General features: G+C 37.3%; 1 protein-coding gene across 1 annotated transcript in view; it reads right to left on the reverse strand.

Moving 5' to 3' along the window:
- Positions 1-12,538, reverse strand: part of MRS2 (magnesium transporter MRS2) — a 27,977-nt gene extending 15,439 nt beyond the window's left edge. The window contains exons 1-6 of the mRNA XM_074205921.1: positions 12,303-12,538; positions 10,911-10,984; positions 8,844-8,880; positions 6,203-6,315; positions 1,633-1,806; positions 827-957 (exon numbers count right to left, since the gene is read on the reverse strand). Coding sequence (XP_074062022.1) covers positions 827-957; positions 1,633-1,806; positions 6,203-6,315; positions 8,844-8,880; positions 10,911-10,984; positions 12,303-12,468 — 695 coding nt within the window. The 5' untranslated portion in view covers positions 12,469-12,538. The remainder of the gene's footprint in view (positions 1-826; positions 958-1,632; positions 1,807-6,202; positions 6,316-8,843; positions 8,881-10,910; positions 10,985-12,302) is intronic.
- Positions 12,539-27,772: the final 15,234 nt, after the last annotated feature.

The raw sequence follows: 27,772 nt of genomic DNA on the forward strand, positions 1-27,772 counted from the left end.
TCTACCAACCTCCCTTCCCACCCCCACCCCCTTTATGTGCAGTCTTCCATTATTAGAATGGGAGCACCATAAGGGCAGGGACTGTCTCCAGTACCTGGTACACAGTAAATGTTTAATAAATGCTCCCTTTATCTACCTGTCTACTGATAGATTGACTTCTTGCTTGTTCTACAAAATTTGTAACATTGTGAACACTAGTATTCTTTTTTTTTTTTAAGGTTTTTGTAAGGCAAATGGGGTTAAGTGGCTTGCCCAAGGCCACACAGCTAGGTAATTATTAAGTGTCTGAGGCCGGATTTGAACTCCAGGGCTGGTGCTCTATCCACTGCACCACCTAACCATCCCTAACACTAGTATTCTTTCTGGGATGGTATGTGGAATGTAATATTACATATGCATATTAACAATGGTGACATGCACAAAAGATATAAGAACTACAGCAAAAGCATATATGATAAGAAAGCTTGAGGTGGAGGTGGAGGTGGAACAAGCCTAAGGGCTAACAATCAGACCCACGAGGTGATGGGAGGGACCAGGATGATAAGAGAACTAAAGGCAGACCATTAGGCATATATAATATATCCATATAGAGAGGATTCACATTACCATATATCAGAATCACACAGACCAAAAAGGCAAGGGGGAGGTTCAGAATACACAAATGGAGGAAATAAACACACAGATGAGAAATCACAGACCCTTCAAAATAAAGTATTTTCAACAAATATTTCAGTAATTACACTAAATTTAAAAGAAAATCTTCTTTAATAAGACTACTGCCAAAAGAAAAGTCTGAGCTTCCCCACTCCTGATTTCACATATTTACCTCTTGCCATTTTGAAGTAAGATGTGCAGTTTGCTTTTGTCCACTGATGAATGTTTGGGGTCCACTAAAGCTTCCAGGGTCTCAAGGATGAGAGGTTGCAAAATGTTTAGTTTCCCCTGAAGGGTGTTGATCTAGATAACAACATGACCTTTCGTAAGAATTAAAACAATTCTTTTAGAATATTCTGGGGCAACAAATCCTCTATTAACTACATGAATCTGCAATATCCAGAAATGTTCATAACACTCCAATGAATGGTAAATGACTAAGAATATATCTAGGACTGGCAAACTATCCAAAGTCATTTTAAACTAAGATCCCTCGGTTGAAATGCTCATTCTCCAGAGTTCTTCACAATGGCCAGATTTAACTGAGAGGTTACTAAGCATTCCAGATAGTTCTCTTCCTATAGATACCCACTTAACAAAAAGAAGGGGGAAATCCATTAGTTAAAACAAAACCTATCAATCAGAAATCATTTATGATAGTTGAAATAATTCATGGGAAAAATCATTTCTAACTTGCTCAGCAATGAAAACAATGAATGGCAGGTACCTTTCCTCTCCATTCCCAAATAGTTATTGCTGAAATAGTCAAACTGCCACTGAGCAGATATATTTCAGTTGCCTCTTAAACACTCAGTTCCTATTCAGAAAGACAGAGAGAGCAGAAACACTGAGGTTTCTTTGGTTTTTTAAAAGACACACACAAACATGATAATCTAAAATTATGGCATAACTGACACTAATTTATATTCTTGTTCAATAGTACTCTACTGCAAATGGGAAAATGAAAACCATGCTCACCCAGTACTGCAGAAGAGCTTCTATGGCCCTAAACTCAAAGGGCAAGGCATATGTGACAAGCTGGCCCTCTCCTGCCAGCTGTAAAGGGAGTTCCCTGAAGAGCCACTGTTCCAAATTCAAATTACGGTAGTCTAGGATCAGAAGATATTCTGGAGTGATCACAGCTTTCAAATACTGTAAAATAATATAAAACTGCTAAATGACAAGAAAGAAAACAACATAAACAGAGATTATGGTTTCCCTCTAACAGTTTGTGAAGTCTGAATTCAGCATAAATGAAATACAATATCACAGATTGTGCAGTATGTTACTGAACCTCACTTTTCAGCTGATATAGTAAATCACAAATAAAACATTTTTGAGATCAGGTTAATAAGTTCCTGGATTATTTTCATAACTGACAGGCTTATTCAAGGTTTGCAGGTCAATCTCAAGCAGGACAGAGATAAAGAATTCACAACAGAGGTTCAACCTTCTTTTCTCTTAAAATGCTCCCTGTTCTTGCTGAATTCTAAAAGATTTTCTAATGAACCTACAAATATTTGGCCTCGAATTAACCAAAATAAAAGCATTTCAGAAAGTTTTTAGTTTTTCACAAATTGTTGTGGTCAAACGGTAAATTAAAAACAAAACATTCTGAACCATTAAATAAAACAAAAGACTAAGCAGAGTTGTTATCAGTCAGGCTAGAACTGAGGAGATGGGTGGTCAGTTTTGAAATCTGTCAGTGACTGATGGCATAATCAAACCGAACTGCAATTCAATAATGTAAGGGAAATTCTGAAAAAGGCACAATCTGGATACATGTAGGCAGAAGTCTAGGAGCTACATGTATAGGGTTTACTCTGTAAGATAAATGAGTAAGGAACAATAAAGCATCATTATCTAGGAGCCAGGCATTCCAAGCAATTACAAATGATACCAATGGTAGCAGATGCTCAAGAGAAGCATGTGTCTATCAATAATAGGTGGGAAAACCCTTGGTACTAGGTCTGTGAATATCTATACAAGAGCAAGGGAGATGTGGAAGAAAGTGTATCCTGCTCTGTCCACATCCCTTGAGTGAGCTTTCCTCAGAAATGGTTAGAAGTGAATGACTGCAAACACTCAGGTTGCACCTTACCAAAAGGCAGAGAGTACCCTGGAGAAACATTCATTTACCAGGCAACAGGAATTCCTACCTAAATGATTTCTGAACTTAAAGGAGGTCTTTTGCCAAAAAAGTAGTGACTTTGAAAGAGTTGAGCTACTGCTTAGTACAATGAGAAAGTAATCAGAATACATAAACATGGGTCCTATCCATTCCCTAAACTCCAAATATATGTTATCTCATTTGATCTAAACAAGAACATGTTAAGATTTGAATAGGGAGCATTTTAACTCCCATTTTCTGGAAAAAGAACTAGTGATCAAAGAGATATAATATCTTGCTTAAGTTGAAGAACCATGAAGTAGTAAAATTCAGAATGGAATATAGGACTCCTGTCTCCAAGTTTGCTGTTCTTTCTATGATATCATATTGACTGGATGGAAAAATGAAATCTGCAGGATTGGTTTTTAATCATTTTATAGGATCTGGTATTGGAACTCAAGAGACCATATAGTTCAAACCCCTCAGTTTATTGAAGAAGAATTTGAAGCACAAAGATATTAACTGTTTGCCCAACATTCCTCAGGTATGATCTTAGATTTAGAGCTCAAAGAGGCCTAAGAGGCCATCTCAATAAATTCATCAGCTCTTACTGATTTAATTATCATTTCTACATAGATGCCTCTCATATCTACATATTCTACAACCTTTCTCCTGGGTTAACTGCCACTTGACTCACTGCCATTTGGACACTTCTAACTGGACTTCTTATATCCATCTCAAACTCAAAATGTGCTAAACATAACACTGTCCTACTAAAAAAAAGAAGCCAACCCTCTTCTGAATATCCCTATAATTGTATAGGGAATATATCTCTGTATAGGGAATGTATACCTGAATATCCCTATTTCTGTATAGGGAATATATACCTGTATAGCTTCTTTCTAGTCATACAGGTTTATAACTTTGGATTCTTTCTCAACTTCTTAACTCTTCCCTTGTATTCAATTAGTTGTTGACTCTTGATTTTGCATTCATTTAATAACCACCACTCTATCTTAAGCCCATATCAGCTATCTAACTGGACTATTTTTTTGTTTTAAATGTCTTGCCCAAGGTCACAGTGCTACTAAGTTTCAAAGTCTGAGGCCAGATTTGAACTCAGATTGTCTTGACTTTAGGGCCAGTGCTTTATCCACTGCAACACCTAGCTGCACCTTCAGCTAGATTGTTGTAATGACTTCCTAATTGATCTCACTGCCTCAAGTCTTTCTCCTCTACAGTCTATCTCCTATATAATTGCAATTTTTTTCCCCCTCAAGAACAGGTCTGACAGACAACACTCCAATGGCTCCCTATATTTGAAGTTTTTTTACAACTTAGGTTCAACCTACCTTTCCAATTTTAGTATGTATAACAATCTTCCCTGACCCACCTTTCTTTTTTTAGGTATTCTTCAACCAAGTCAAACTATCTTTCCTGTTATTCCATTCATGGTGTTCCACCTACCATTTATAGGCCTTTGGCAAAGGGTGTTTCCTATACATGGAATGAATTCTGCCCTTACCTCTATCCGTTAGAACCTCTAATTTCTGGCAAACAATATATGCTATATGAAACCTGCCTGTCAAATACAATTCTGAATAAGCATGCTGTTTTTGCTACTAGAACGTAAACTTTCTGAAGGCAGGCTGTTTTTCTCTCTAGTGGCTATCAAAATGTTTGGCACTTAGTAAGCAATTAACATTCACTGAGTAACTGACTTATGAAAAACTTCTTTTTACAGATGTTTTAACTAAGGCTTAGAAATGTTAAGTGACTAGACCAAAGTTACACTGACAAATAACTAATTCTCCACGCTATACAGACTATTTCAAAGAATTTCAGCTAGTGTCTGGGAATATTTTCAGTAACCCTCTACACCATCTTACCCATTTAGAATATAACATAATACTTACCAAAATTTATTTCATGAAAACATTGGTTCACCATGCAATGAGCTATTAAAGAAGTTTCAATTTCTTCAACTGTCAAAAGTTGAACTTGAAGGAAAGCTGAAGTTAGGGAAAGCCATGGCCTGATTCTGTATCTACATAAGTGTCATCATTATTAAGAATGATTTTAGGGGGCAGCTTGGTGGCACAGTGGATAGAGCACTGGCGCTGGATTCAGGAGGACCTGAATTCAAATCTGGCCTCAGACACTTAATAACTGCCTAGCTATGTGTCCTTGGGTGAGTCACTTAAACCCACTGTCTTGAAAAAAAAAAACTCAACAAAAAGAATGATTTTTAAGATCTAAGTCACCCTCAAGACATTCCAGAACAAATTCTTGAAATGGAAAGGGATTCTATTTTTTAATCCCTTCCTTTACTCCCTTAAAATACTCTAAATGGTGTCGACAAGTCAAAGGAGAGCCCTAACAATTCAATATAATGCAAACTCGTGTTCATAATGAGCCATAAAAAAGAGGATGTTTAGAATTACTGTGCTTGTTAAATTGAAAGGCTGTAGAGTATATACATATTTTTAATTTCTTTTATGAAAAATAATAAAGTTCTAATACTTCAAGGGGGCCTCACTTACCCTGAAAACTTGGCCAACTATAACTCATTCCTTTGGGGTTCTAGGTTGTTTGTTTTATATCCAAATAGTACAGATGTAAGCATTTACCTTTTCAACATTTTAAAGAGATGTGTGGGCAATTCCTTCACTAATAGAGATCACAACCTCTCTATAATAGATAATTGTCAGGAGTTATTTTGGCTGACAAATTTACTTCCAAGGATGAGCTGCTCTAGTCTTGAAGTTTTTCTAGGTTGGAAGGGAAGGCACTTGGCCTCTTGAGTAGGACTTTGTGTAGGTTTTGAACATCTGAGTATAAACTGTATAACAAGAAAAAGTTATATTACATTTGACTATTAAGGAGCCCTTTTCAGGTGAACTCCTTTCAAGAGCAGAGAGAGGCAATATTTAGCACCAAAGGATTTAATGGCCTCTAGTGAGCAATCTGAAAGTACTAAGGAAATAATCAAGAACAGAGGGTTAATGATCTAGAGGAAAGAAGTTTTTTTGGTTATGGATTTAGAAAAGTATATGTGATAGGAATGAGTATGCCTCACTCTTTTTTTTAATGTGTTTTTTTTCCAACAATATTGCAATGGTAGTTTTTACCAATCAATTTTTAGGCAAGGGTTTTAGTTTTACATTTTTCTCCCTTCCTCCCCCTGACAGAAAGCAATCTAATATTGCCTCATTTTTTTTAAAGTCAGTAGGTAAACAACACATATGAACCGAGTCATTCTCAATGACCCAAGGTGGAACACTTAGAACAAGGTTAACCATATTTTAAGTAGGCATTTATATAACAAAATTTTTTTAACTATAAACTATCTACATAGTCATAATTCAATACAATTAAGTGTAGATATTTTTAATAGTTACTCAAAGGAAGACTATAAATGAAAATAAAACCTTTTACCTCCATTCTCATGATGATCCTATTGTTCCTGGTTGTGATACTCATTAAGTGCTGAAATCGAAGATCTCGGGCTTGAAGACCTAATTCCTGGTATAATTCTGTTTTCTTTCTTTCTAAAAACAACAGTTTAGACAAAAAAAAATTAAGATACTAAATAAAATACAACTTAAATTTCATGTCAGAAGATATTCCTTGATGTTTTTAAAAATATTATTTGATAGAAGAAAACAAAAACTACAGTGACCGTTTTGGCATTCTAAAGTCTCTAGATATAGTCTCCCTCAAAAAAAAAAGTTTTTACTTCTTCATGAGTGGTTAAATGACTTCAATTTTAAGTCAACTCATTTCCTTGGTGGGAAGGATGCTTTCCACAATTCAAAGCCACCATACTGTATTAATCTAAAATAATTTAAACCAAAAACTGTATTACACCAGAAAACATTAAGGATCCTAAACAACTGCTATTACACCAGAAAACATCAAGGATCCTAAACAACTGCTATTACACCAGAAAACATCAAGGATCCTAAACAACTGCTAACACAAGATGTGTGTACCAAGCAAAAAAATCCCTTGCAGTAAAGTAACTAGACCAATGATCTATATTACTGGACCAATTACCATATTAGTGAACTAATCTTCAAGAGAAAGCAGAGCATAAGTAGAAAACAGAACTCAAAACCTGGAAGACCTTGGTTAGGCCCTGCCTTTACATCTACTGGCTGTGTGACTGGAGCAAGTCACAACTTCTTTGTGTCCTAGGACAGTGATGTCAAACTCAAATAGGAATTGGGGAGTGTAGGGGTAAGGGCACACTAAACTGTACAAAGTTGTACATATTTTGAAAAACATGTGTTAACATTACTTATGCTCAATTATATTTACTTATTTTGTTAAATTTTTCTTAATTACATATTAATGTGGTTCAGTTGTGCTCAGGAGTGTTGAGGGGCCCAACAGCAGTCTATGGAATGCATGTCTGGGAGATTCTCTAAGACTTTATACTGTAGACAACTTGCTAACTTACATTGGTAGAGGGAATTTCCTTATCTGGAAAATAACACGGCTCCAGTTCTTATTTCTAAACTTCAATACTTCAAATCTGCCATTAGATTATTTAAATTTTGCTGACTTCTTAAAGCAGTACAAGAATTTGAAAAGGCAAATTAAGATATGTTATATTTGTTTTGCTGTAAAACAAGAGATTATCTTAGAAACTGGGTTAGAGAAGTACCAGAAATAAATTCTATCAATTTTAAAGGGCATATTCTAAAACACTTCATTCCAAGCAGTGATTGACCATAAATTTATTTGCCAAAAAAAAAAGCTGCTGCAGGGGCGGCTAGGTGGCACAGTGGATAGAACACTGATCCTGGCTGATCCAGGAGGACTTGAGTTCAAATCAGACCTCAGACACTTAATAACTACCTAGCTGTGTGACCTTAGGCAAGTCACTTAACCCCATTGCTTTGCAAAAAAAAGCTGCAAAGGCACTTGGTATACAGTCACATCACTGTGAAAAGATGAAAGTGGTGCCATCTGTGCAAGGGGATCATAAAGAGACGTCAACAACGATCTTTATCATGGTAACCAGGATTAAATTAAGGCAAGAAAAAGCTCAGGTCTAAAGTTACAAAGTCTGAGGATTAATCAAGAATTCAGGCTCAGGGGTAGCTAGGTGGCACAGTGGATAGAGCACCAGCCATGGAGTCAGGAGGACCTGAGTTCAAATATGTCCTCAAGCACTTAATAACTGCCTAGCTGTGTGACCCTGGGCAAGTCACTTAACCCCATTGCCTTGCAAAAAACCAAAGAATGCAGGCTCAATGAGGTGTCTGATGGTTTAAAGGAAGCTTTTATTCTTTCCCCCCTAATCTGTGTGCTTGTTTGGAGATAGAGCTACATTCTAAAAACGGGTGCCTAGTTATCTGAGAAATAGTAGAAATATATAAGGGAAAAGAAAAGATATGGTAATGAGGTTATAGTCCCTGACAAGAGATAAAGGGCAGCAAAAGAGGGATGTGAACCTAAGGATGAATCAAAGTCCCCAAGAAGCAAACACTTGCCTAAAATCAGGGGCAGGGGTTATGCTATTAGATCTATTAATGAGAGCAGAGACTGGGGTGGGATATTGAGAGTTGATGACTATCTGACATTTGGAGAAGAGGACACCAGTAAACTTCATGGAGGATGGGAGAAGAATGATATAGGGCTTGAATGGAGATAATATCCAGTGTTCAGACCATATAAAATGAAATTAGGCCAACTTAGTGTTACTTTCTAGAATTCTGTAGAATCAACAAAAGCATGCGCACTTGCTGTCTCTGCGCTACTCTGTGATTCCTGCTCTCTTCAGAATGTGATAGGGAAGAAAAAAGGGGAGAAGTCATAGAGAAAAAGTCTTAGTCCAAGACCATTATTGTGGCCCAGAGAGACTGAATAATTCTGCAAGGCTGTATAGGTACAAAGCAGAAGAAGCAGGATTCAATTCCCAGATCCTCTTATTTCAAATCCAGCACTCCCAAACTCAGAAAACAAAGTATCCACAACACTGCACTTGGATACAATGCAAGGTGGTTATTAATATCTGATTTACTTACCAACATGGAAAATGAAACTTTTCCCCGGGAGAGATACTTACCAAAAGAAGAAACATTTCCTTCCTTGTCAAATTTTGTCTGAAAAGAATAATAGAAATTACTTGTAGAAAGCATAAGTTATCTCATTGAAATATTTGCTGTAAACAGTTCAAACAAAAACAAACTGATGAAAATCAGGAAGGAAATGTCTTTAACTAGCATCTTCTAGTAAATAGACCCCATACTGTATAAAACATGGGTGTCCAACCTTTTAGCTTCTGGGTCACATCAAACAACAAAAACTTGTCAAGGACTGCAAATAGTTAAGTATTTATTTATGACTACAATCTAACACTATTACCAGCGTGATTATCAAATATTACCAACAACGTGACACAGGCCACATGAATGGGCTTTGAGGGTTGCATGCAGGCTGCAGGTGTAAAAGAATATACACAATCAAAGTAAAGTGATAGGTAGTAATGTTTTTAATGCTTGTTCCAGGTTAAGAGCTGAATAATTATTTTTATTTCCTTTAAGCAAATAATATTTATCAAACCCCTTTCACGCTCTAGTTTCCTTCTTAAGCTCTGGCCCTACATCACCAACTGTTCACTGGATATTTCTAAATATATGTCTTGATGGGCATTTAAAACTCAATACATCTGAAAGTCATAATCTTTTCGCAAGAAATGTATTCCTCTTCTGAATTTCCCTATTTCTGTTCAAAGTGCCACTATATTTCTAGTTACCTGAATTCATGACCTTACACATCCTTCTTATTCTGTCATCCCATGTATCCGATCAGTTGCCAAATCAAGTCTATTCCACAAAACTTCCAGATTTCATCTTAATCTTTTCATCTCTCTCTCTCTCTCTCTCTTTTTTTTTTGCAAGGCAATGGGGTTAAGTGGCTTGCCCAAGGCCACACAGCTAGGTAATTATTATGTGTCTGAGGCTGGATTTGAACTCAGGTACTCCTGACTCCAGGGCCGGTGCTCTATCCAATGCACCACCTAGCCACCCCAATCTTTTAATCTTTTAAGGTGACTTTTCCAATAGCCCCTTAACAGGTATTGTTGACTCAAGTCTCTTTTTTCCCACAAAACTGCCAAAATGAGTTTTCTAAAACCTAGGTATAACCATATTACTCTCCTCCTTAATAACCTCCAATGTCTGTAATTTTCTTTATGATCAAATATAAATTTCTTTCTTTGGGATATAAAACCTTTTACAAGCTAGCTCCAGTCTACTTTTCAAGCCATATTATACATTACTTCTTTTAAAGGCCAGTCCAAACCAGTAGAATCAATAGTCCCTCTATGTTCCATCTCCCATTTGCATAGGTTTTCTCTTAAGTGTGGAACACTGTTCTTCACCAATGAATCTGGTGTGTCAGCTCAAGTGAAGAATTCCACATGAAATGCTTTTTGATCTGTCCAACTGTTCTTGCTTCTCCCCCATTCCTGTATATTTACTTTATGCATGTTATATTTATACATATTGCCCCCTTCCCCCAACTGAGGGCAGGAACTTTTCTTTTTGCCTCTATGTACCCAAAACCTAGAACAAGTAGCTGGCACAAAGCAGATTCTCAGTGAATTTTTGGTAACTGTACAATGATTTCTTATATGCAGAGGCTAAAATTCCAATGAGGGCTAAGAAGGATTACCTGATCTTCTGAAATGGATCTGCCAGAAATATTGCAGTATTAATACATAAGTTCCGGAATTTTAATCTGGTAGATTTTCTCCTATCTTATCAGAATATATCAGAATTACAATGTAAGGCATTTCATCAGCTCTGTGGAATCATTGTAAGTTTAACTGGCCCCCAAGACCTTCTAAATACGATTAAGTAAAACATTAAAGTCAGAAGGGTATTAATAAAAATCTATCATTTTATTCCCCCCCCCCCCAAAGACAATAAGTTATATCTCGGAATTGGAAGGGGGAGGAAAAAACGATAGTTTAAAAATAGAAGGGGACAATTTGCTAATGTGAGACTATTCTATTTAAAGGAATACAAAAAGGACACTACTCAATCTTGTTTAAGTTCAGTATGTTTGAAGGGTTTTTTAAAATAGTTACCATAGTAAAGTTGAGGAAAGTAGTACAAGAATCACTTACCACAGTAAATATTGGTGCTACACTAGCTAAGGTGGCTTGGGAAGCATCAGAAGTACTGAGTTGTAGACCTTCACCTAAAGAAAAATAGAAAATAGCTTGCTGTGAACAGGTATTTTATTCCTATAACCAGAAAAGTCAATTATTTCAGAGTTAATTATGTGGAAAGCATCTTATTTGGCCTTTTATTTATTTAATTTTTTAGCAAGGCAATGGGGTTAAGGTGATTTGCTCAAGGTCACACAGCTAGTTAATTATTAAGTGTCTGAGGCTGGATTTGTACTCAGATCCTCCTGACTCCAGAGCTGGTGTTCTATCTACTGTATCACCTAGCTTCCCATGAGTCTTTTATTTTTTTCCTTTTTCTCCTTCAGTTAGACCATTTCACTACTTGCCAGCAGCTCTACCAGACAGTAAATAGTAGTAGTAAAAAAAAAAAAAAAGGGCAGCTAGGAATGACAGTATGGAATCAGGAAGATTCATCTTCCTGAATTCTAATCCGGCCTCAGACACTTACTGTGTGACCCTGTTTGTCTTAGGTTCCTTATCTGTAAAAATGGGCTTGAACCAGCAACCCACTCCGAGGAAAAACAAAATGGAATCATGAAAAATTGTATTACTAGACAATTTTCCTATTTAGTTCTTTTTTTTTTTAAGTTTTTTGCAAGGTAATGGGATTAAGTGGTTTGCCCAAGGTAACACAGCTAGGCAGTTACTAAGTGTCTGAGGCTGGATTTGAACTCAGGTTCTCCTGCTCTATCTGCTACACCACCTAGCCACTCCTCCTATTTAGTTCTCATAAGTTTAGGAGAAAATCTTAAAATTAATAACTAAAGGAGACACGTGGATGATCTGTGGATTTTAATTATGCCGTCTTTCTTAATGTCACGCTATCTCAAGTCACTGAACACATCTGGTAAAAATAGGCAAGTGACGTGAAAGATTTTTTAAATCTATTTTCTTTTTGAAGCGCTCTGAAATTCGGGAGAATTTTTTCATTACGGAAATCTCGTTTCTGGATAATGATGTTGACACCTGTGTGCTAGGCGCTCTCCCCTTTTTGTGGCTCGAGGGATAAGAATCTACGAAGTGCTAATTTCCTTGTCTTTGGAAGCAGGGGAGGGAGGTGCTGGGTGCGGGCGCTCCCACTCCATCTCTCGGCCACCTTCCGGCGGATGAGGCTTCAGTAAGCGCGGCGCCCAGCCCTGGGCCGCGCCGTCGGGCGCGGGCCTGCCGGATGTTCCGGTGGCTCCCCACAGCCGCGGGCCGAGGGGGCCCAGCAAGAGGCTCCCGGGGGCCTCCGAGACCACCCCATCAGGGAGGGACGCTCCGCCACGGGGGGAGGGGCGCCTGGCGCTCGGGACAGCGCGGGGGCGGGGAGGGGCCGGGGCTCACCAAGCTGCCGGAGCCGAGTCCCCCGCGGCAGCCCCGTCTGGCTGGGGCCGAGCAGCGGCCCCGCGGCCCGGGGCGCGAGGGAGAAGGCTCCGGGGTGCCGGGCGCGGAGCAGGGGCCGCCCCGCCGCCCTGGGCAGGAGCCGGGCTAGGCTGGCCAGGCGCTCCATAGCGCGGGGGAGCGGAAGCGGCAGCTGCCGGCGGCGACGTCCCGGCCCCGCGGCCCCGGCGCCGCCATGCAAGCGAGGGCTACGCGGGCAGGCCGGCAGCGCGCCGCCGCGCAGGCGCAGGAGCGCCGCGGCCCGCCCCCTGCGCGGCCCGCCCTCTGCCCAACGCGAGCCAATCAGAAGCGGCTTCCTGTGTGCAGTCCCGGCAGCGGGAAGCCGAGGCGGGACTTGTGAACGCGGACTCGAAGGGCCGATCGCGTCTCTCTCCTGGGTGGGGCCGCTTGGCAGTTTGTTCTTGGCTCCCAGGGCTTATGCGATATATTTTTTAGTTTTTTGCAAGGCAATGGGGTTAAGTAGCTTGCCCAAGGCCACTCACCTAGGTAATTATGAAGGGTCTGAGGCCGGATTTGAACCCAGGTACTCCTGACTCCAGGGCCGGTGCTCTAATTAATGCCAGATTTTGTCCTTTAGTATCTAACTTTAGTTTAATTCTGATACAATTTTTTTAAAATAAAAGAATGACAATGAATTTGTCCTAATTTGCAGATGAAAACTGGCGAGGGAGTGGAGAATCAAGGAATTCTATTTGTACTCCCTTTTAAAGACTCTGAAGTTTCACCTTATATTCAGAAAACAAGGAAAGAAGACAAAATATGGAAATTGGGAGGGGAAGTGGTGAAATTATTTGTGCTTCCTTTTGAAAAATGGTTACCAAATCCAAACACATCGGGTTTCAGTCTCTAAAAAGCAGAGAAAGTTGACAATATATGTTCACTTGATTCTGAATAAGAAGATCACAGGGATATCCCCTGAAATTGGGCATTTTTGCCATTTCTTCCAGCACAATAATAATAATAATCCATTAAGTTCATAATTCATACATCCTTTCCACAATTTGTGTAGCTTTTCTCCTTAGTTTCCTGTTTTTTGTTTGTTTTTTAGTTTTTTTTAATTTTTGCAAGAAGTTAAAAGGGTTCCTTCTCATATTTCTTCTTTGGGGCCAAACTGGGTCATTATAATTTCAAAAACACTAGGGAAACAAGACAAATAAGTAATATGTATTCCTCATTAACAGGATTACCCTATTAGAGAAACAACTCTAGCAGGGGAAAGACATATAGAAGGCAAATTGTGATTATGTACAACAGAAATATCAGCAGCTTTCACTTATGTCTTTTCTTCTTCAATTACACAGCCACCACTCTAGTTCAGCTCCTTATCACTTCTCATTTGGACTAATGCAGTTGTAACATATTTATTCTTCTCTCCCATCCTTCCCACTATAGTCTCTCCTTCACATAGCCATTAAATTGATTTCCCTAATTTTCAGATTATATTCCTTCCTCTTTGCTCAATAAACTCTATTGACCTCCCTTATTGCTGCTTGAATGGGATATAAACTTACCTTTTTTGATCTTGAGATATCTTCACAACCTAATCCTTTCTTACTTTCCTGGTCATCTAACTTTACTCTTTTCCAAGCTAAACTGCCAAGCATTCAAACATTGTTATGCAGAACACAATTCCAATGGATTGGCCTCGTTTTTCAAATGCCAACCCAAAAAACTATTTTATGTGATATTCACATAGGGTATGTGCTTATAGGGATGCCAGAAAAAGGCAATACGAGGACACTCTCAAACTCTCAAGAACTTTGGAAATGATTGTGCAGTAGGGGAGGTGCTGGCACAGGACTGACCAGCACAGTCTCATTAGATCTATTAACTGGGCTTTATTAGCAAGACAAAATGGAAGCAGCTTAAAGAAATCATGAGATGAACAAGTTTTGAGAGCCTACTCCAGGTGTTCACATGAACTATTTGTGCTCTACCTACAGTAGAGCATTTTGGACTCATGTTGGTCTAATCAGTCCACTGGGGCTTGATTCTAACTTAATGATTTTTTTTTTTTAGGTTTTTGCAAGGCAAACGGAGTTAGGTGGCTTGCCCAAGGCCACACAGCTAGGTAATTATTAAGTGTCTGAGACCAGATTTGAACCCAGGTACTCCTGACTCTAGGGCAGGTGCTTTATCCATTATGCCACCTAGCTGCCCCAATGATGTTGTTTAATGAAGGAAAAGAACTAAGTACCAATCCAGCTATGCTAGCCTACTCATTAGTTTGCAAATATAACATTGAATTTCTTTGTGCCCTTATATTTTCTTTCATTCTTGGGATGAGGCAGTGAGGTGGTACAGTGCACTGGTGTTGGAATCAGGAAGATTCATTTTCATGAGTTCAAATATATCCTAGACATTTGCTGTGTGAGCCTGGGCATGACACTTCACCCTGTTTGCCTCAGTTTCCTCGTCTGTGCAATGAACTTCAATAGGAAATGACAAAACATTCTACTAGTATGTTTGTCAAGAAAACCCCAAATGGTTTTTGTTTTTGTTTTTTTTTTTAGTTTTTGCAAGGCAAACCGGGTTAAGTGGTTTGCCCAAGGCCACACAGCTAGGTAATTATTAAGTGTCTGAGACCAGATTTGAACCCAGGTACTCCTGACTCCAAGGCTGGTGCTTTATCCACTATGCCACCTAGCTGCCCCTCAAATGGGTTTTTCAAATAACTAATCAGACATGATTGAAATGATTAAACAACAAAAATTTCTGGGATTCGCTTCCATTTTTTGAAATCCCTGGTTTCCTTCAAGACAGTTCAATTGCCACTTTCTGCATGAAATCTTTTCTGATTTTCCCCTACACTTCATTAATACATTCCTCCCCAAACAACCTTGTATTTGTTTTATGTATTCTGTAAATAGATATGCAAGTCACTTCTTCCATTAAAATATAATCTCTCTGAGGACAGCAAACTGATGCACTTTTCTATTTGTATCCATAATGCTTAGCATAGAGCCTGGAGCATTGTTAAGGTAATATAACACTCCAATTATAAATAATGCTTTAAGACTCAGTCACAGAAGCTACATCCTGTGAAAAGCCTAGAGAAATGATCCTGATCAATTCAGTCCAGTAGCTAAGGCCAAGTGATCTGCCCATTCCAATATGCACAATAAACTGACTCATCTGTTATCAGCACCCTTACCTGATCCTTTAAAAAGAAAGAAAGAAGGAACCAAGGAAAGAAGAAAGAAAGAAAGAAAAAAAAGAAAGAAAGAAAGAAAGGAAGAAAGAAAGAAAGAAAAAGAAAGAAAGTGCATTTAAGTAATTCTGGAGTTCTGAGTTGCCTTAGCCATGTGTGTTACTTCCCTATCTACCTGATTAGAAGTTATGTTGTTAATGTTATAGTTTTGTGACCACTATACTCCCATACTCTTTGTGTGTGTGTATTTGTTGTAGAATGTTCCTCAGATTTTAAAATTTTATTTTATCTTTAGTTTTTGGAGAAATGCTTTGTAATTGCTATTTTTGCTTTCCATTTGTGTAAATGCCTTAAGTCTACTTTCTAGGGGAAGCTCCCACAGGAGGGACCTTATGGAGGACTGGGCTTGCCTCTGGAATAATTTTTGATTTTTGGGGGAGTGTGAAAAGAGTGGAGAACTTTGGCAGTGCATGAAAGAAGCATTAACTTTCCTATCCCCCTTGCATTCAGTTGCAATAATGAGTTTATGCTGAGTCTTAAGAAGAATCCCACAAATTAGATGGGTGGAGAGAATTCATTAAATGCTTACTATTTTCCAGGTATTGTTCTAAGCATTGGAAATACAAAAAGAAGCAAGCAAATCAAATGCTATTCACAAAAAACTTACATATTATTGAGAAAAAACAACCCATAAAGGTGTACTAGAAAGTATGTATGTGGGTAGGATATAAGAATGTGACAGAGACTGAAGAAATATTGAGGTAGCCTGAGTTCTGATTAGGTAAGGCAAAGAGTTCACTTATGGGATTGGAATGAAGAAGAAAGGTATAAGGAGCCAAGAATGAATTTCTGGTTTCTAGTGGAGTGGAGATGACCATGGAGTAAGACTTTATCAGTGAGTGGTGCTGTTGTTGATTTTTGACTAGGTAAGGCAAAAGATTCACCTATTAGAGCCAGAAGGAACTGGAAAGAGAGTCCACATATTAATTGTAGTGTATGGGGAAAGTCATGACAGGCTGAGTGATGTGAGCTATAAATGGCATGATTCTGTTATCAGCAAGTGATTGCATATGCAGCATGAAGGAAAGAGAGCTGTTGTTTTTTGCACCAGGCCAGAGGTACCTTTCTACAGGACTAGGGCATGGAATAAGCTCAATTGTTATCATGAAGTTAATTTGATTTCAAAGAATCATCACTACCCATCCTGGTACACATTGTGTATGGACTAAGTAGGACAAGCTATGACCTAGACTGACAAATACCCATAAACTTCCCTATGCTAAATTGTGAATATGAAAACCAGGACCAATCATCTTTGCCAACACTGAAGCGCTTATTAAGACTATCACTGTCTTCTCTACAAGGGTTCCCTGATTGAGAATCAGTCCTCTCCAGTGAAGTGCTCTTCCCTATTATTCTAAACAAAATCATGTCTTCCTATTTACTAAACCATTGTCATCCCTATAAGGCACCAAGTCACCCTCCCTGACAGCCTTCCTAACCTCCAGGACTCTTAATTACTCACCAGAGCTGCTGCTCTGAACTTATCCAAAGGCTGCTTTTAGGCAAACTTTATCATTCTAGTTTGTACTAGAATTAGTCCATGGACTTGGGTATATTTAACTTGGAGGAAAGTTAACTTTGAGGGGACATGGTCCCCATTTCCAAAAACTTGAAAGATTATAACAGATATAGGAGACTTGGAAGTTCACATTTTAGTAACCTAGTATAACTTAATGCTGCATTGCAAAGAATTTTCATTTCAATTTCATAGATTTACAGTTGAGAAGTTGCTTAGAAATCCAACCCCTCACTCCTTCCCAAGAGTTCTTATCTGAACTCAGGTGTGTGGTTTATACCAGGTTCAGCCAAAGGGAACCTGATCTCTAATTAAAAAAAAAAAAAAACAAAACAACTATAGTTCCTTTTCTCACATTTTTCAATTCAGTGAAAAAAGGCCTGTACATACCAATGTACCAGGGACAAATTGCTTAAGACTTAGGTTTTGACTCATGCTAAAGGGGAGGAATGAAAAGTCATTCAGTGTATCACATAAAATCAGCCATAGGACATCTTTGTTTCCTAAGCACAAAAGAAATGAGGCATTTGACAAAAATATTTAGATTTTCTTTCTTAATTTAGAAGTTACCTTTTTACAATCTTCTGGTATTTAAATATCTGAATAACATCTGCTCATTGACATTTCATCTCAGTTCCTCCCTGTCTCCATCAAATTCAATGTCTTCTGATAAGTCAGCTCAAGAAAGAGGGCTTCTTCTCTTTTTGGTGGTTGTCTTCTATGATGTAGAAACTTCTCTTGTTTTGGTCAGATCCATATACTAGATTTAGGACTTCTCCATCTCTAAAACCCAAAGTTAACCTCCAAGCCTAGAAATATCTACCTCAGATGGTATATTTGTTCACCAATTTGTAAACAAAGCAGAAGAATTAGTCAACCACAATCTTGCCTGGTTGATATTTGACATTGGGACATTATGGAATTTAGGGGAAAAAAGTGATATACCTACCCACTTTGCCTGACAGGAAGTCTAGCTACACAGTGTACACTACTTGCCACTGGGAGAGTTGAAACAATAGAATGAATCAGAATGATTAGAATTTTTTCTTTTTAACTGATACAGGACCAACGGACAATCTAGGGTTTGTCACATTATATTAAAACACCAAATCCTTTCAGCACAAGTCACATCATGACAAAAAGCAGCCAAGGCATTCATCATCTCTGATATACTGAAATGGAGTCATTCACACAAATAGAAACAGAAGAGGCTACTTTGTGCATGTGACATGAAATGACCCTTGTTATAGCTATATGAACAGGTACAAAGGGGTTAAGGTACCTGGCCAAGGTTACAAAGAAAGTAAATAGTGTCATCCTTTTCACATCGAGATTTTCCCCATTGCAGTTTCCATATATCAAGAGTTGACATAAGAAATTAAATGGGAGGGGCAGTTAGGTGGCACAGTGAATAGAGCAAGAGACCTGGAGTCAGGAGGACCTGTGTTCAAATTTGACCTCAGATATTTAATACTTACTTGGCTGTGTGACCTTGGGCAAGTCATTTAACCCCATTGCCTGGAAAAACCAAAAAAGAAAAAAAAGCATTTTTAATTGATATTTTATTTTTCCAATTACACAAAGTTTTTTTTAACATTCATCCACATGCATATACATATTTTTTGCTACACAATTTCCTTCCACCTCCCTTCCTACCTCCCTCCCCTCAGCAGCAGTCAGGTAAATACTCTATATACCCATTTGTGATAAACATGTTTACAAATTAGTCATTTTTGGTATGAGGAATTAGGATTAAGGGAAAAGAAAGAAAATCTTGAGATAGGAAAAGAAATACAGAAGAGAAATTTTAAAAAAGTGAATGTAGTAGGGGCAGCTAGGTAGCCTAGTGGATATAGCACCAGCCCTGGAGTCAGACACTTAATTATTACTTAGCTATGTGACCTTAGGAAAGTCATTTAACCTTGTTGCTTTGCAAAAAAAAAGTAAATGTAGTGTTCATTTAGATTCTGAAGGTTTCTTTGGTTTGGTTTTATTTTTCTTCCTCTAGATATGGATAGCATTGTCCATAGCCAGTCTCTTAGGAATGTCCTAGATCTCTGAACTGCTGAGAGGAGCTGCATCCATCAAGGTTGATCAATTCACAATGTTGTTGCTAATGTGTACAATGTACTCTTAGTTCTGCTACCATCACTCAGTATCAGTTCCTGTAATTCATTTCATGCTTTTCTAGAATCTGACCATTTATGGTTTCTATAAGAAACCATAGTATTCCATAGCATTCATATAACATAACTTGTTCAGTCATTCCCCATCTGATGTACATCTCCTCAGTTTCTAATTCCTTGCCACTACAAAAAGAACTGCTATGTATATTTTGGAACATGTGGGACTTTTCACAAGAAAAAAGAAAGTAAATGGGAATTTTTGGGAGAGTTTTGTGGGACATGTAAAGGCCAGTTGATGGCACAGAGCCTATGACCAAAACCTTAACCCAAATTTTACAATAAAGTACTATAAATACTCCAAAAAAGAAAAATTTTTTTCAGACTTCTTCTCTGGCACAAAGGAAATGCCAGAAATTTTATGCAATTTTCCAGATTGCTCTTCACCCACTTGAAGTAGAAGGGTTAACTGTAGAGACAGTTTCTCTTACTTCAAATCCAATACATTTTTCACTATTAGAGTAAGTGATAAGAAAAGAGGTCTCAACTTTGCTAACCTCTTTCTAGAGGTTAGCAGTGAAGGTTGGGAAATATATGATCATCTGAATCAAAGGTTTCTTTGATAGTACAGGACAGGACAGACAAGTTAAGACAGGAAAGGATAGGATAGGATAGGACAGGATAAATAAAAGTGTATTTATAGACAGAAGAACCTTTGGTAAAAGAAAGAGGGAAAAAAGATAAGTTGAGTCAAGTCTTTGGCTGAAGTAAATGTGAGTCAAAGATAAAAGTTTACATGTTAGTCTTGACAAGGAGGCATGCCAATTCATCCTGAGACTATAGAGAAGTAGAGACTATGTAAAGAACGTAAGAAAGTTTCAAGGTATGGAAGAAGAGATATGAAAGATTAATAGCTATTGCTTCAGTCTTCACAGTAAAGCAGGGACTTTCTACTGTTGAGAGAAGTGACAGGATCACACATGTATTAGCTATTTGACTTTGAACAGGGCACTTAGGACGGATCTCTGTTGCTTTATATAGTTTTAAAAATATTGGTAAGGACAAATACAATATTCATGGAATTAGTAAAATAGCAGCAGTTTTGGTGTCTCTCAGGAGACAGATTTGAAAACTAATCTAAGTTTTATATCCCCAAGTCCCATTCTTTTATTATTTAGCCTCATTTTCTTCACCTGAAAATGGAAATGATAATTAATAACATTTATCTCACAGGACTTCTAGAATCAACTAAAATAATATACTTGTAAATGTTAGTAATTACTAAATATGAAATTCTGGATTATCAAAAATGCTAATTTGTGGCAATTTTGAGATGGGACCAAAGTAGTCATTAAGATGATTTGTTCCCCCACTTCCCAAAGATCTCTTTATCACAGATGAGCTTTGTTCCACAGTCATGTTCTCTGCCCAGCATTACCATGAAGGGGAAGAACAAGAGCAGGGACTCAGTCAGGGAGGTTGTGTTAAAAACACCTTTCTAATGAGCACTGCTTTTAGACTCTGGTGTCCACCTTTATAAAAGGAGTGAGATGGATAAAGTATCTTTTATAATTTAGATATTAGAACAAATTTACTTAGCGCTCCCAAATGTGTATTTGGTGGTTTAGTTTGGGAAATTGTGCATTTAATAATTAAACCAGAGGAGGGAGCCCTGCTGCTTTACATAGTTTTCATTTTGTTTTTTAAAAGGGCAGATTAGAACAAGATATATTAATTCAGTGAATTAGTAATATAGCAGCATGCTTGGTGCATCCCTCCTTTTGGTGAAAAGCTTTAATCTAAGTTTTTTTATTCCCCAAGTTCTTTTTTCAATTCTAATTTTTAAAAGTAAGGAGCATAGCTTGTAGATGAGTGATTTCTGGGTGATAAAACAGGCTGAAAATCATTCCATTTCTCCTTAAATATTGAAAGTTAGTATTTTAGGGAAATAGAGCTAGTAGAGAGTATGATTTCTATGGAACAAAGATGAGATTCCAATATACAGTCATCTGGTGTTCCCTCATTAGATTGTAAGTGCCTCAAGAACAGGACCTGATTTTTTGGCTTTTTTTTGGGGGGGGTATTCTAAGAGTTAAGCAGTACTATCCCCAGATAGTGAGAATTGGAATAATTTTGATATGTTTTTTTATAAGGTAAAGAAAAACTTCCTGAAGATAACAATATAAATTGACAATGGTACAACATTACATTTTTCTAGGGTAATGAGTTAAGGAGATCAAGATGCTTAATAAATGCTTATTGATTAATAGTTGAGTTTTAAGAGATTAGCATTGTATTTTAAGTCAGAGACCCAGGGGATCAAATCCTAGTTCTTCAACTTCCTACCCATGTAGTTTTACTTTCCTGGGTCCTTAGTTGTAAAATTAAGGGAGTGGATTAGAAGGCCTTTAAAATCATTCCTCTTTCTAAATAATTTTAAATTCTCTACTATTTTGCACTGGTCAAAATTTTCCTTGGGAGAATTAAAGTATGTAGAAAAACTGTATAGAAAATATACAGTTAGTTCTATATCAAACATTTTCAAATTTAGTGATTTTTAAATAATGATTTTATTCATATAATTTGCTCAGACACATTAGTTGTTTCCCAGTAAACATATCCTTCTCTCATAGCTCCTTCCCATCCAAAAAGTATTAAATAAAACTGCTGAATAGAATAATTTTAACTGATGGCAGTTAGACAACTGGATGGCGCAATGGTTAAAGCACCAGCCCTGGAGTTAGGAGGACCTGAGTTCTGGTTTCGTGATCTTGGGTAAACCAATTAACCCTGATTGCTTCATATCTAGGGCCATCTCCAATTGTCCTCATTCATATCTGGCTAATAAGAGAAAATAAGGCTCCTCACTCAAATCCAATTCATATGTTTGTCATGGTATCCTCTCCCTGATGTCATGGTCTTCTTTCTGAATAAAGGACAAGGGCAGCTAGGTGGCTCAGTGGATAGAGCACTGGCCCTAGAGTCAGAAGACCTGAGTTCAAATCCAGACTCAGACACTTAATAATTACCTAGCTGTGTGATCTAGAGCAAGTTACTTAAACCCACTGCCTTGCCAAAAAAAAGTGTCATACAGAATAAAGGACAAACATTATTGACTGAGATGAACCCATTGTAATAGACTGCTACTACATTATATGAATTTTTTCAAAACATTCATTTTTAGAACCAATAGTACTATACTCAGGTTATATATTGGGCAGGTGAGAGTTGGAAAGATGGACCTGCTGTTGTCATCATGCTATCATATGGGGAAGCTTGTATTATAATCCAAACCTTGTGACTACAGTCCAGAGCTCCTTTCACTATATCACTCTTCTAACCTATAGAAACTTTAAAAAATACTAAGAATGAACAAAGTAGATTAAGGAACTAAGAAATAAGGCAAATGTAGGCATCAAGGACTGCTAGAGGCCTATGATCCTTGCTACCATCTGAAGGGACCCATTTGATAAGAGATAGGACAGGAGCAAGAAATGTAACTATAACCCTGTCCTTGCTATTTGGCTATTCCATGCTTTGAACAGTAGATAAAATAGATAACCAGAGATATATTTGAAACCATTACAATTTGATGGAACTTGAATTTAGAATCTAATAGAACAACTTTTAAGAAGATAGGTTTACCTCCATGTGATAGTAAAATAATGGGATGAACTTTCATAGAATATGTTCACAGGTAATTATGGATAATAAAGACTGCTTACAGTTAATTGAAGTTTTGTTGCATTTTGTTACTAAGTCCTTCAAAAATGGCAACAAACTAAAAGTTGAATTTTGAAGGTTGAGAAAAATGTGATGGTGTCATACCAGAGAAACTACTTTACATAGCCTATCAGCAAGTTACAAATCCAGATTTTTAATATTATAAACACTCCATAAAAGAAAAATAATTCAGACTTCTTCTCTGGTATGAAGGAGGCCAAAATTTTTTTTACACAGACTTTCTATGTTGCAGGGGTGCTGCCCCCTAAACCCTATAATGTGGAACCTAATTCCTATGTTGTTGAAGGGATAACTGTAATCTCTTCCTTTTTCAGGCCCAAATCAGGTGTCACTTGTTCCAGTAAGCTTTCCTTTCCTTGACAATTTCCCATCTCCTTTTCCCCCTCAGCTATCTTTTTGCACTCTGGTTACATCACTCCTTTGCATTCATATCCTCCCTGGTTAACTGGGCAGATAGCTGAAAGCTCTTTGAGAACATGGTCTTTGTCCCACCAAACTTTATATTCTGGTTGCATAACACAGTGTCTTTCATATATAAATGTTTGTTGAAATGAATGGAAGTTAAATTGACATTAGAGAAATATATTGCAGTTGTTTCATTAATTCTAGAAACCAAACTGCTGTTAACCAATAACCTCAGTATCAGTGACATAATTTCCTGAAAAATTGCTCTTTTGTAATGTTTAACCTCCTACTTAGTTGCTCACAGCAGGGGGTAGTTTCCATTTTATCATAGTCTTCCTTTATTATCTTACATTGTGATTTTAGTGACTATGTCTTTAAAACAGCAACAAGGAGTCAACAATTTTCCAGGTAGTGAGAATTGGAATAATTTTGATATTTTTTTAATAAGGTGAAGAAAAACCTCCTGAAGATAACAATATAAATTGACAATGTTACATTACATTTTTTCTAGGGTAGTGAGTGAAGGAGATCAAGTAAGCCTCTTGATCTGTATGATATCTGAAATGTAGGGACCCTCCTAGATATTTCAGAGCTAGCGTACCTTCCATGAGCAGTTAGGTGGCTCAGTGGATCGAGTACCAGGTGTGGAGTAAAGAATACTCATCATTGTGAGTTCAAATCCAACCTCTGATGCTTCCTAGCTGTGTGACCCTGGGCAAGTCACTTCACCATGCTTGCCTCAGTTCCTCATCTATAAAATGAGATGCAAAAGGAAATGGCAAACCACTTCAGTATCTTTGCCAAAAAAAATCCTCATGGAATCACAAAGAGTTGGACACAACTGAAAAACAACATTCCTTCTATACCAGTATTGGCCAACTAAAGATGTAGGGATTCTTTTAAAAACTATTTTTTTTTGTTTGAGAGGTTTTAAAAGATCAAGGTTGGTTGAAAATTTGGAGGATGGGTAGAAGACTCTCTTAGAATTAAAATAATTTAAACTTTTTAAAACCTAATTCAACTTAAGTCATTCTTACCTCTAATTATATAGCAAATAAAAGCACCAAAAAGACAAGCAGTTTTCTTTTAAAAAAGGAATTTTAGTATACACTGATCATAATTTTCATTGCCATGATATGCTAAAATATTAAAAAACCCCAGTAAGTTTCAAGTTGCTATACCAGGTGTGTTGGTTTCCCTTGCAGAAACTTCATACATTTGCCTTTTTTCTTTGCCAAATTCAAATAATGTAAGCAAAAAATTCTATAAGTATTATATGTTCAAAAGAGAAAGAACTGGCAACCAAAATTTAAAATTCAGCATAAACCCCAAAGTTCTCTGTTTATCACACTGTGTAAAATGTCTCAAAGTTTTCTGTTAGTAGTGTCATGGTGGGGAAAATGAAAAGAAATTTTACTCATTCTAATTTAGAGAGGAATGCTTATGTTGAGAGTGAGAGAAAGAAAATCTAATTTAATTACAGGTTTAAAAAAGGGATAAATGCCAGATAAGGAATAAGAATTGGAGCTTAGGTTGCCTAGTTTCATAAGTCTTTTTTGTAACAAAGATTTAGATATAGAAAAACATTAGATCACCATGGAGGAAGAGATCTGTTTTAAAAAGCTTCCATGTACACAATACAAGCATACTAAATGTGCTCCTTGTGAATGCCAGATAGTTTTGTCACAAATGAAATCACTCTAAGAAAAGACTTGCAATTGCATATATGTCTATTATTTGTTTGATCATTCAGTCAACATTTATTAAGTATCTACTTTTATAAAGACCTTTATTGACCAATGTAGGAAGCCTAGCAGCTTCTTTACTACATGCCATCCCCCAGGCAAAAACAGCATAAAAATTAATTTCAAATTTAAATTAAAAATAAATCCAAACACCTTACTATAATTTCTACTCTCCATCATTTGTTCATTTTTCTGAGATTATAGATGCTTGTTCTAAAGTTATTCTAGGAATTAGAATAAATATGAATAAAACAAATCCATAACACAAATTCATGTGAATAGTGGGCTTATACAATATGTTTATGCAACCATTGCAATTCCTAGAATATATTTTCCATTTAATAAATGCTTGAGTGTTGAAGAAATGTGAGCCACTTAAAAATAAGGCAATTTTTCTGAAAGAATTGTTTTATTTGTCAACTTTTGTTTTTATATCACTATCATTTCCAAACCAATTGGTCATTTCCAAATCAATTGGTCCCTTCCAAACCAAGGAGAAGAGGTTCTTCCTCCAGGCTAATGCACATCCATACTGGATTCTATTGATTCTCTAAACAGAAATCTGATCTTCCAGTTAGTTAGGGTGCCCACCCAAAGTTAACAAGCATTTGCTTTGGGGACTAGGAACAATTTTATCACTAAGCCATACTCTTCAGAAAGAAAAAGGAAAGAGAAAGGAAGGAGAAAAAGGAGGGAAAATAGGTCAACAAAACTACCCAACATATTAACCAAATCTGATATTATACTCCTTGGGTGAGAGGGAGATGTAAATGAAAAGATTTCTAAGTAATGATGTGATTCTGATTCAGTTTTAAGTACTTAATGAAGTGATAAAATATGAATGATTATAGTATATCAAGAATTCCTATAGTTCAGTCCTTTCTACTTCCTGATGAGGTTTTTCTACATATCTTAGTGGCATCTCCTGAAGCTGGAGATTCTATATCTTTGGATGTCAGAATCACTTTTGGATCTTTCAAGCTATGAAGATTTGTCCTCTTAAGCTAGAATGGAAGAAGAAAAGCCATTAAGTTTGATGTGCACATTTAGGGATAAATTAACTGGCTAATCAAATAAAGTATGTGGTGGTCAGTGATACTGGTAAGGTATTCCCTAAATTACAATAATCAGGTTTTAAAATATCTAACATGGATAATGAATTACATATTTTCCCAGTGATTCTACCTATGAGTTTGCTAACACTTCTCCCTGTTTTCTGAATTGAGGACAACATCCAAGCTGTTTTGGGATAATAGCACCATCTGATGATTACCACAGAGGCCTATTTATTACTCTATACAGAGATGGCACCTACCACAGAGACCTATTTATTACTCTGTGTGGAGATGGCACTTAAGAATACAGAATGCAGTAACATGGTTGGGTATAGGGGAATAGGATCAAGGGCAAAAGATGGGTCACAATGTGTGCTTCACTTCTAACCAATCACCACCATTTTTATATAGGGGAAATAAACACCAGAGACAAAAATTTAAAGGAAAAAATAAGTCATAAAAGGGCAATATGAAATCTGAGTTGTAGGTTAAAGTAGGAAGGGACTATTTTTTTTCTGCTTTTCTCTGGTACTGGTGGTGGGTTGATGAGTTATTTAAATATATTAGAGCTTCATGACATGTTAAATATCAGCTGATGTAGCTACCTCCTCCTTCCCTGATCATTACCAGCAGGATAGAATCCTGCCAATTAAAGTGAGTCTGGATTAGTTGCTCAGATGTCGTGTATCCTCCTAAGGATTTGGAGTTATATGCTCTCAGAATGATTAGAATTTAAACCTAGATGCAACCTGATATGGGGGTCTGGGACTTAGTAGCAAGGAATGTTAGGCAAGTGCATATTAGAATTAGGTAATTATGAGTTGGGGATTATAGCAAGAAAATAGGTAGGGACATACTATCGGAATAAACAACTTGGAATGGTGTCATATAAAGTGTCCTGACTCTAGTAAGACAGACTGCTTTGCCATTAACATGACTTAGAGAAACAGCAAGAGAAGGGACAGGTAGGGAGAACCACAAGAGGACCTCAAAGCTAAATAGATGATTTAGGATTTTACTTGGTGATCTTGGCCCTGGGGAATATCTCAACTTTTCTTATGGTCTTGGCTATTGGAAAATATCTTTTCTTAAAAGAGACTAGAGCTTGGGTGGTCAGGAAGGTTTTTAGAATCAATTTGCTTTTCTGTCTAAAGTGCTGTTTCATTTTCCTCCTTCCATGAACCATCTATGTTTGTCTTTGATGATGGAAATTGGGAGAATTAGGGGATGACGGTGGTTCAAGTAAAAGGGTTGGATAGAGGATAATTATACCGAGATGAATGGAAAAACTGAGAAGGAATTTCTGGGTAATTAAAAATCAATTTATAAATTAGGCTAACCAACAATCAATAAATTGATATTCATTGGTTTATCTCAGTAACCAGAGATGAAAAGGGAAATCTGAAACACCTTAAATATTTTTTGAAAGGGAATTTCCCTGACAAGTGAAAATTAACCTTGATTGGTGGACATTTAATGAAGAAGTGAGCTAAAAGTTGGTCCCTCCTGCTGAGAACATGGCTTGATTGTAAGACTCAGTAGCCTCAAAGCATCTGGGCAAGGGGAAGCCATGTCCATCTGAACCTCTCTAAGCTAATTTTTTCCTTCATG

Source organism: Macrotis lagotis, chromosome X, assembly GCF_037893015.1.
Source record: "Macrotis lagotis isolate mMagLag1 chromosome X, bilby.v1.9.chrom.fasta, whole genome shotgun sequence".
In the NCBI taxonomy this organism is placed as follows: domain Eukaryota; kingdom Metazoa; phylum Chordata; class Mammalia; order Peramelemorphia; family Peramelidae; genus Macrotis; species Macrotis lagotis.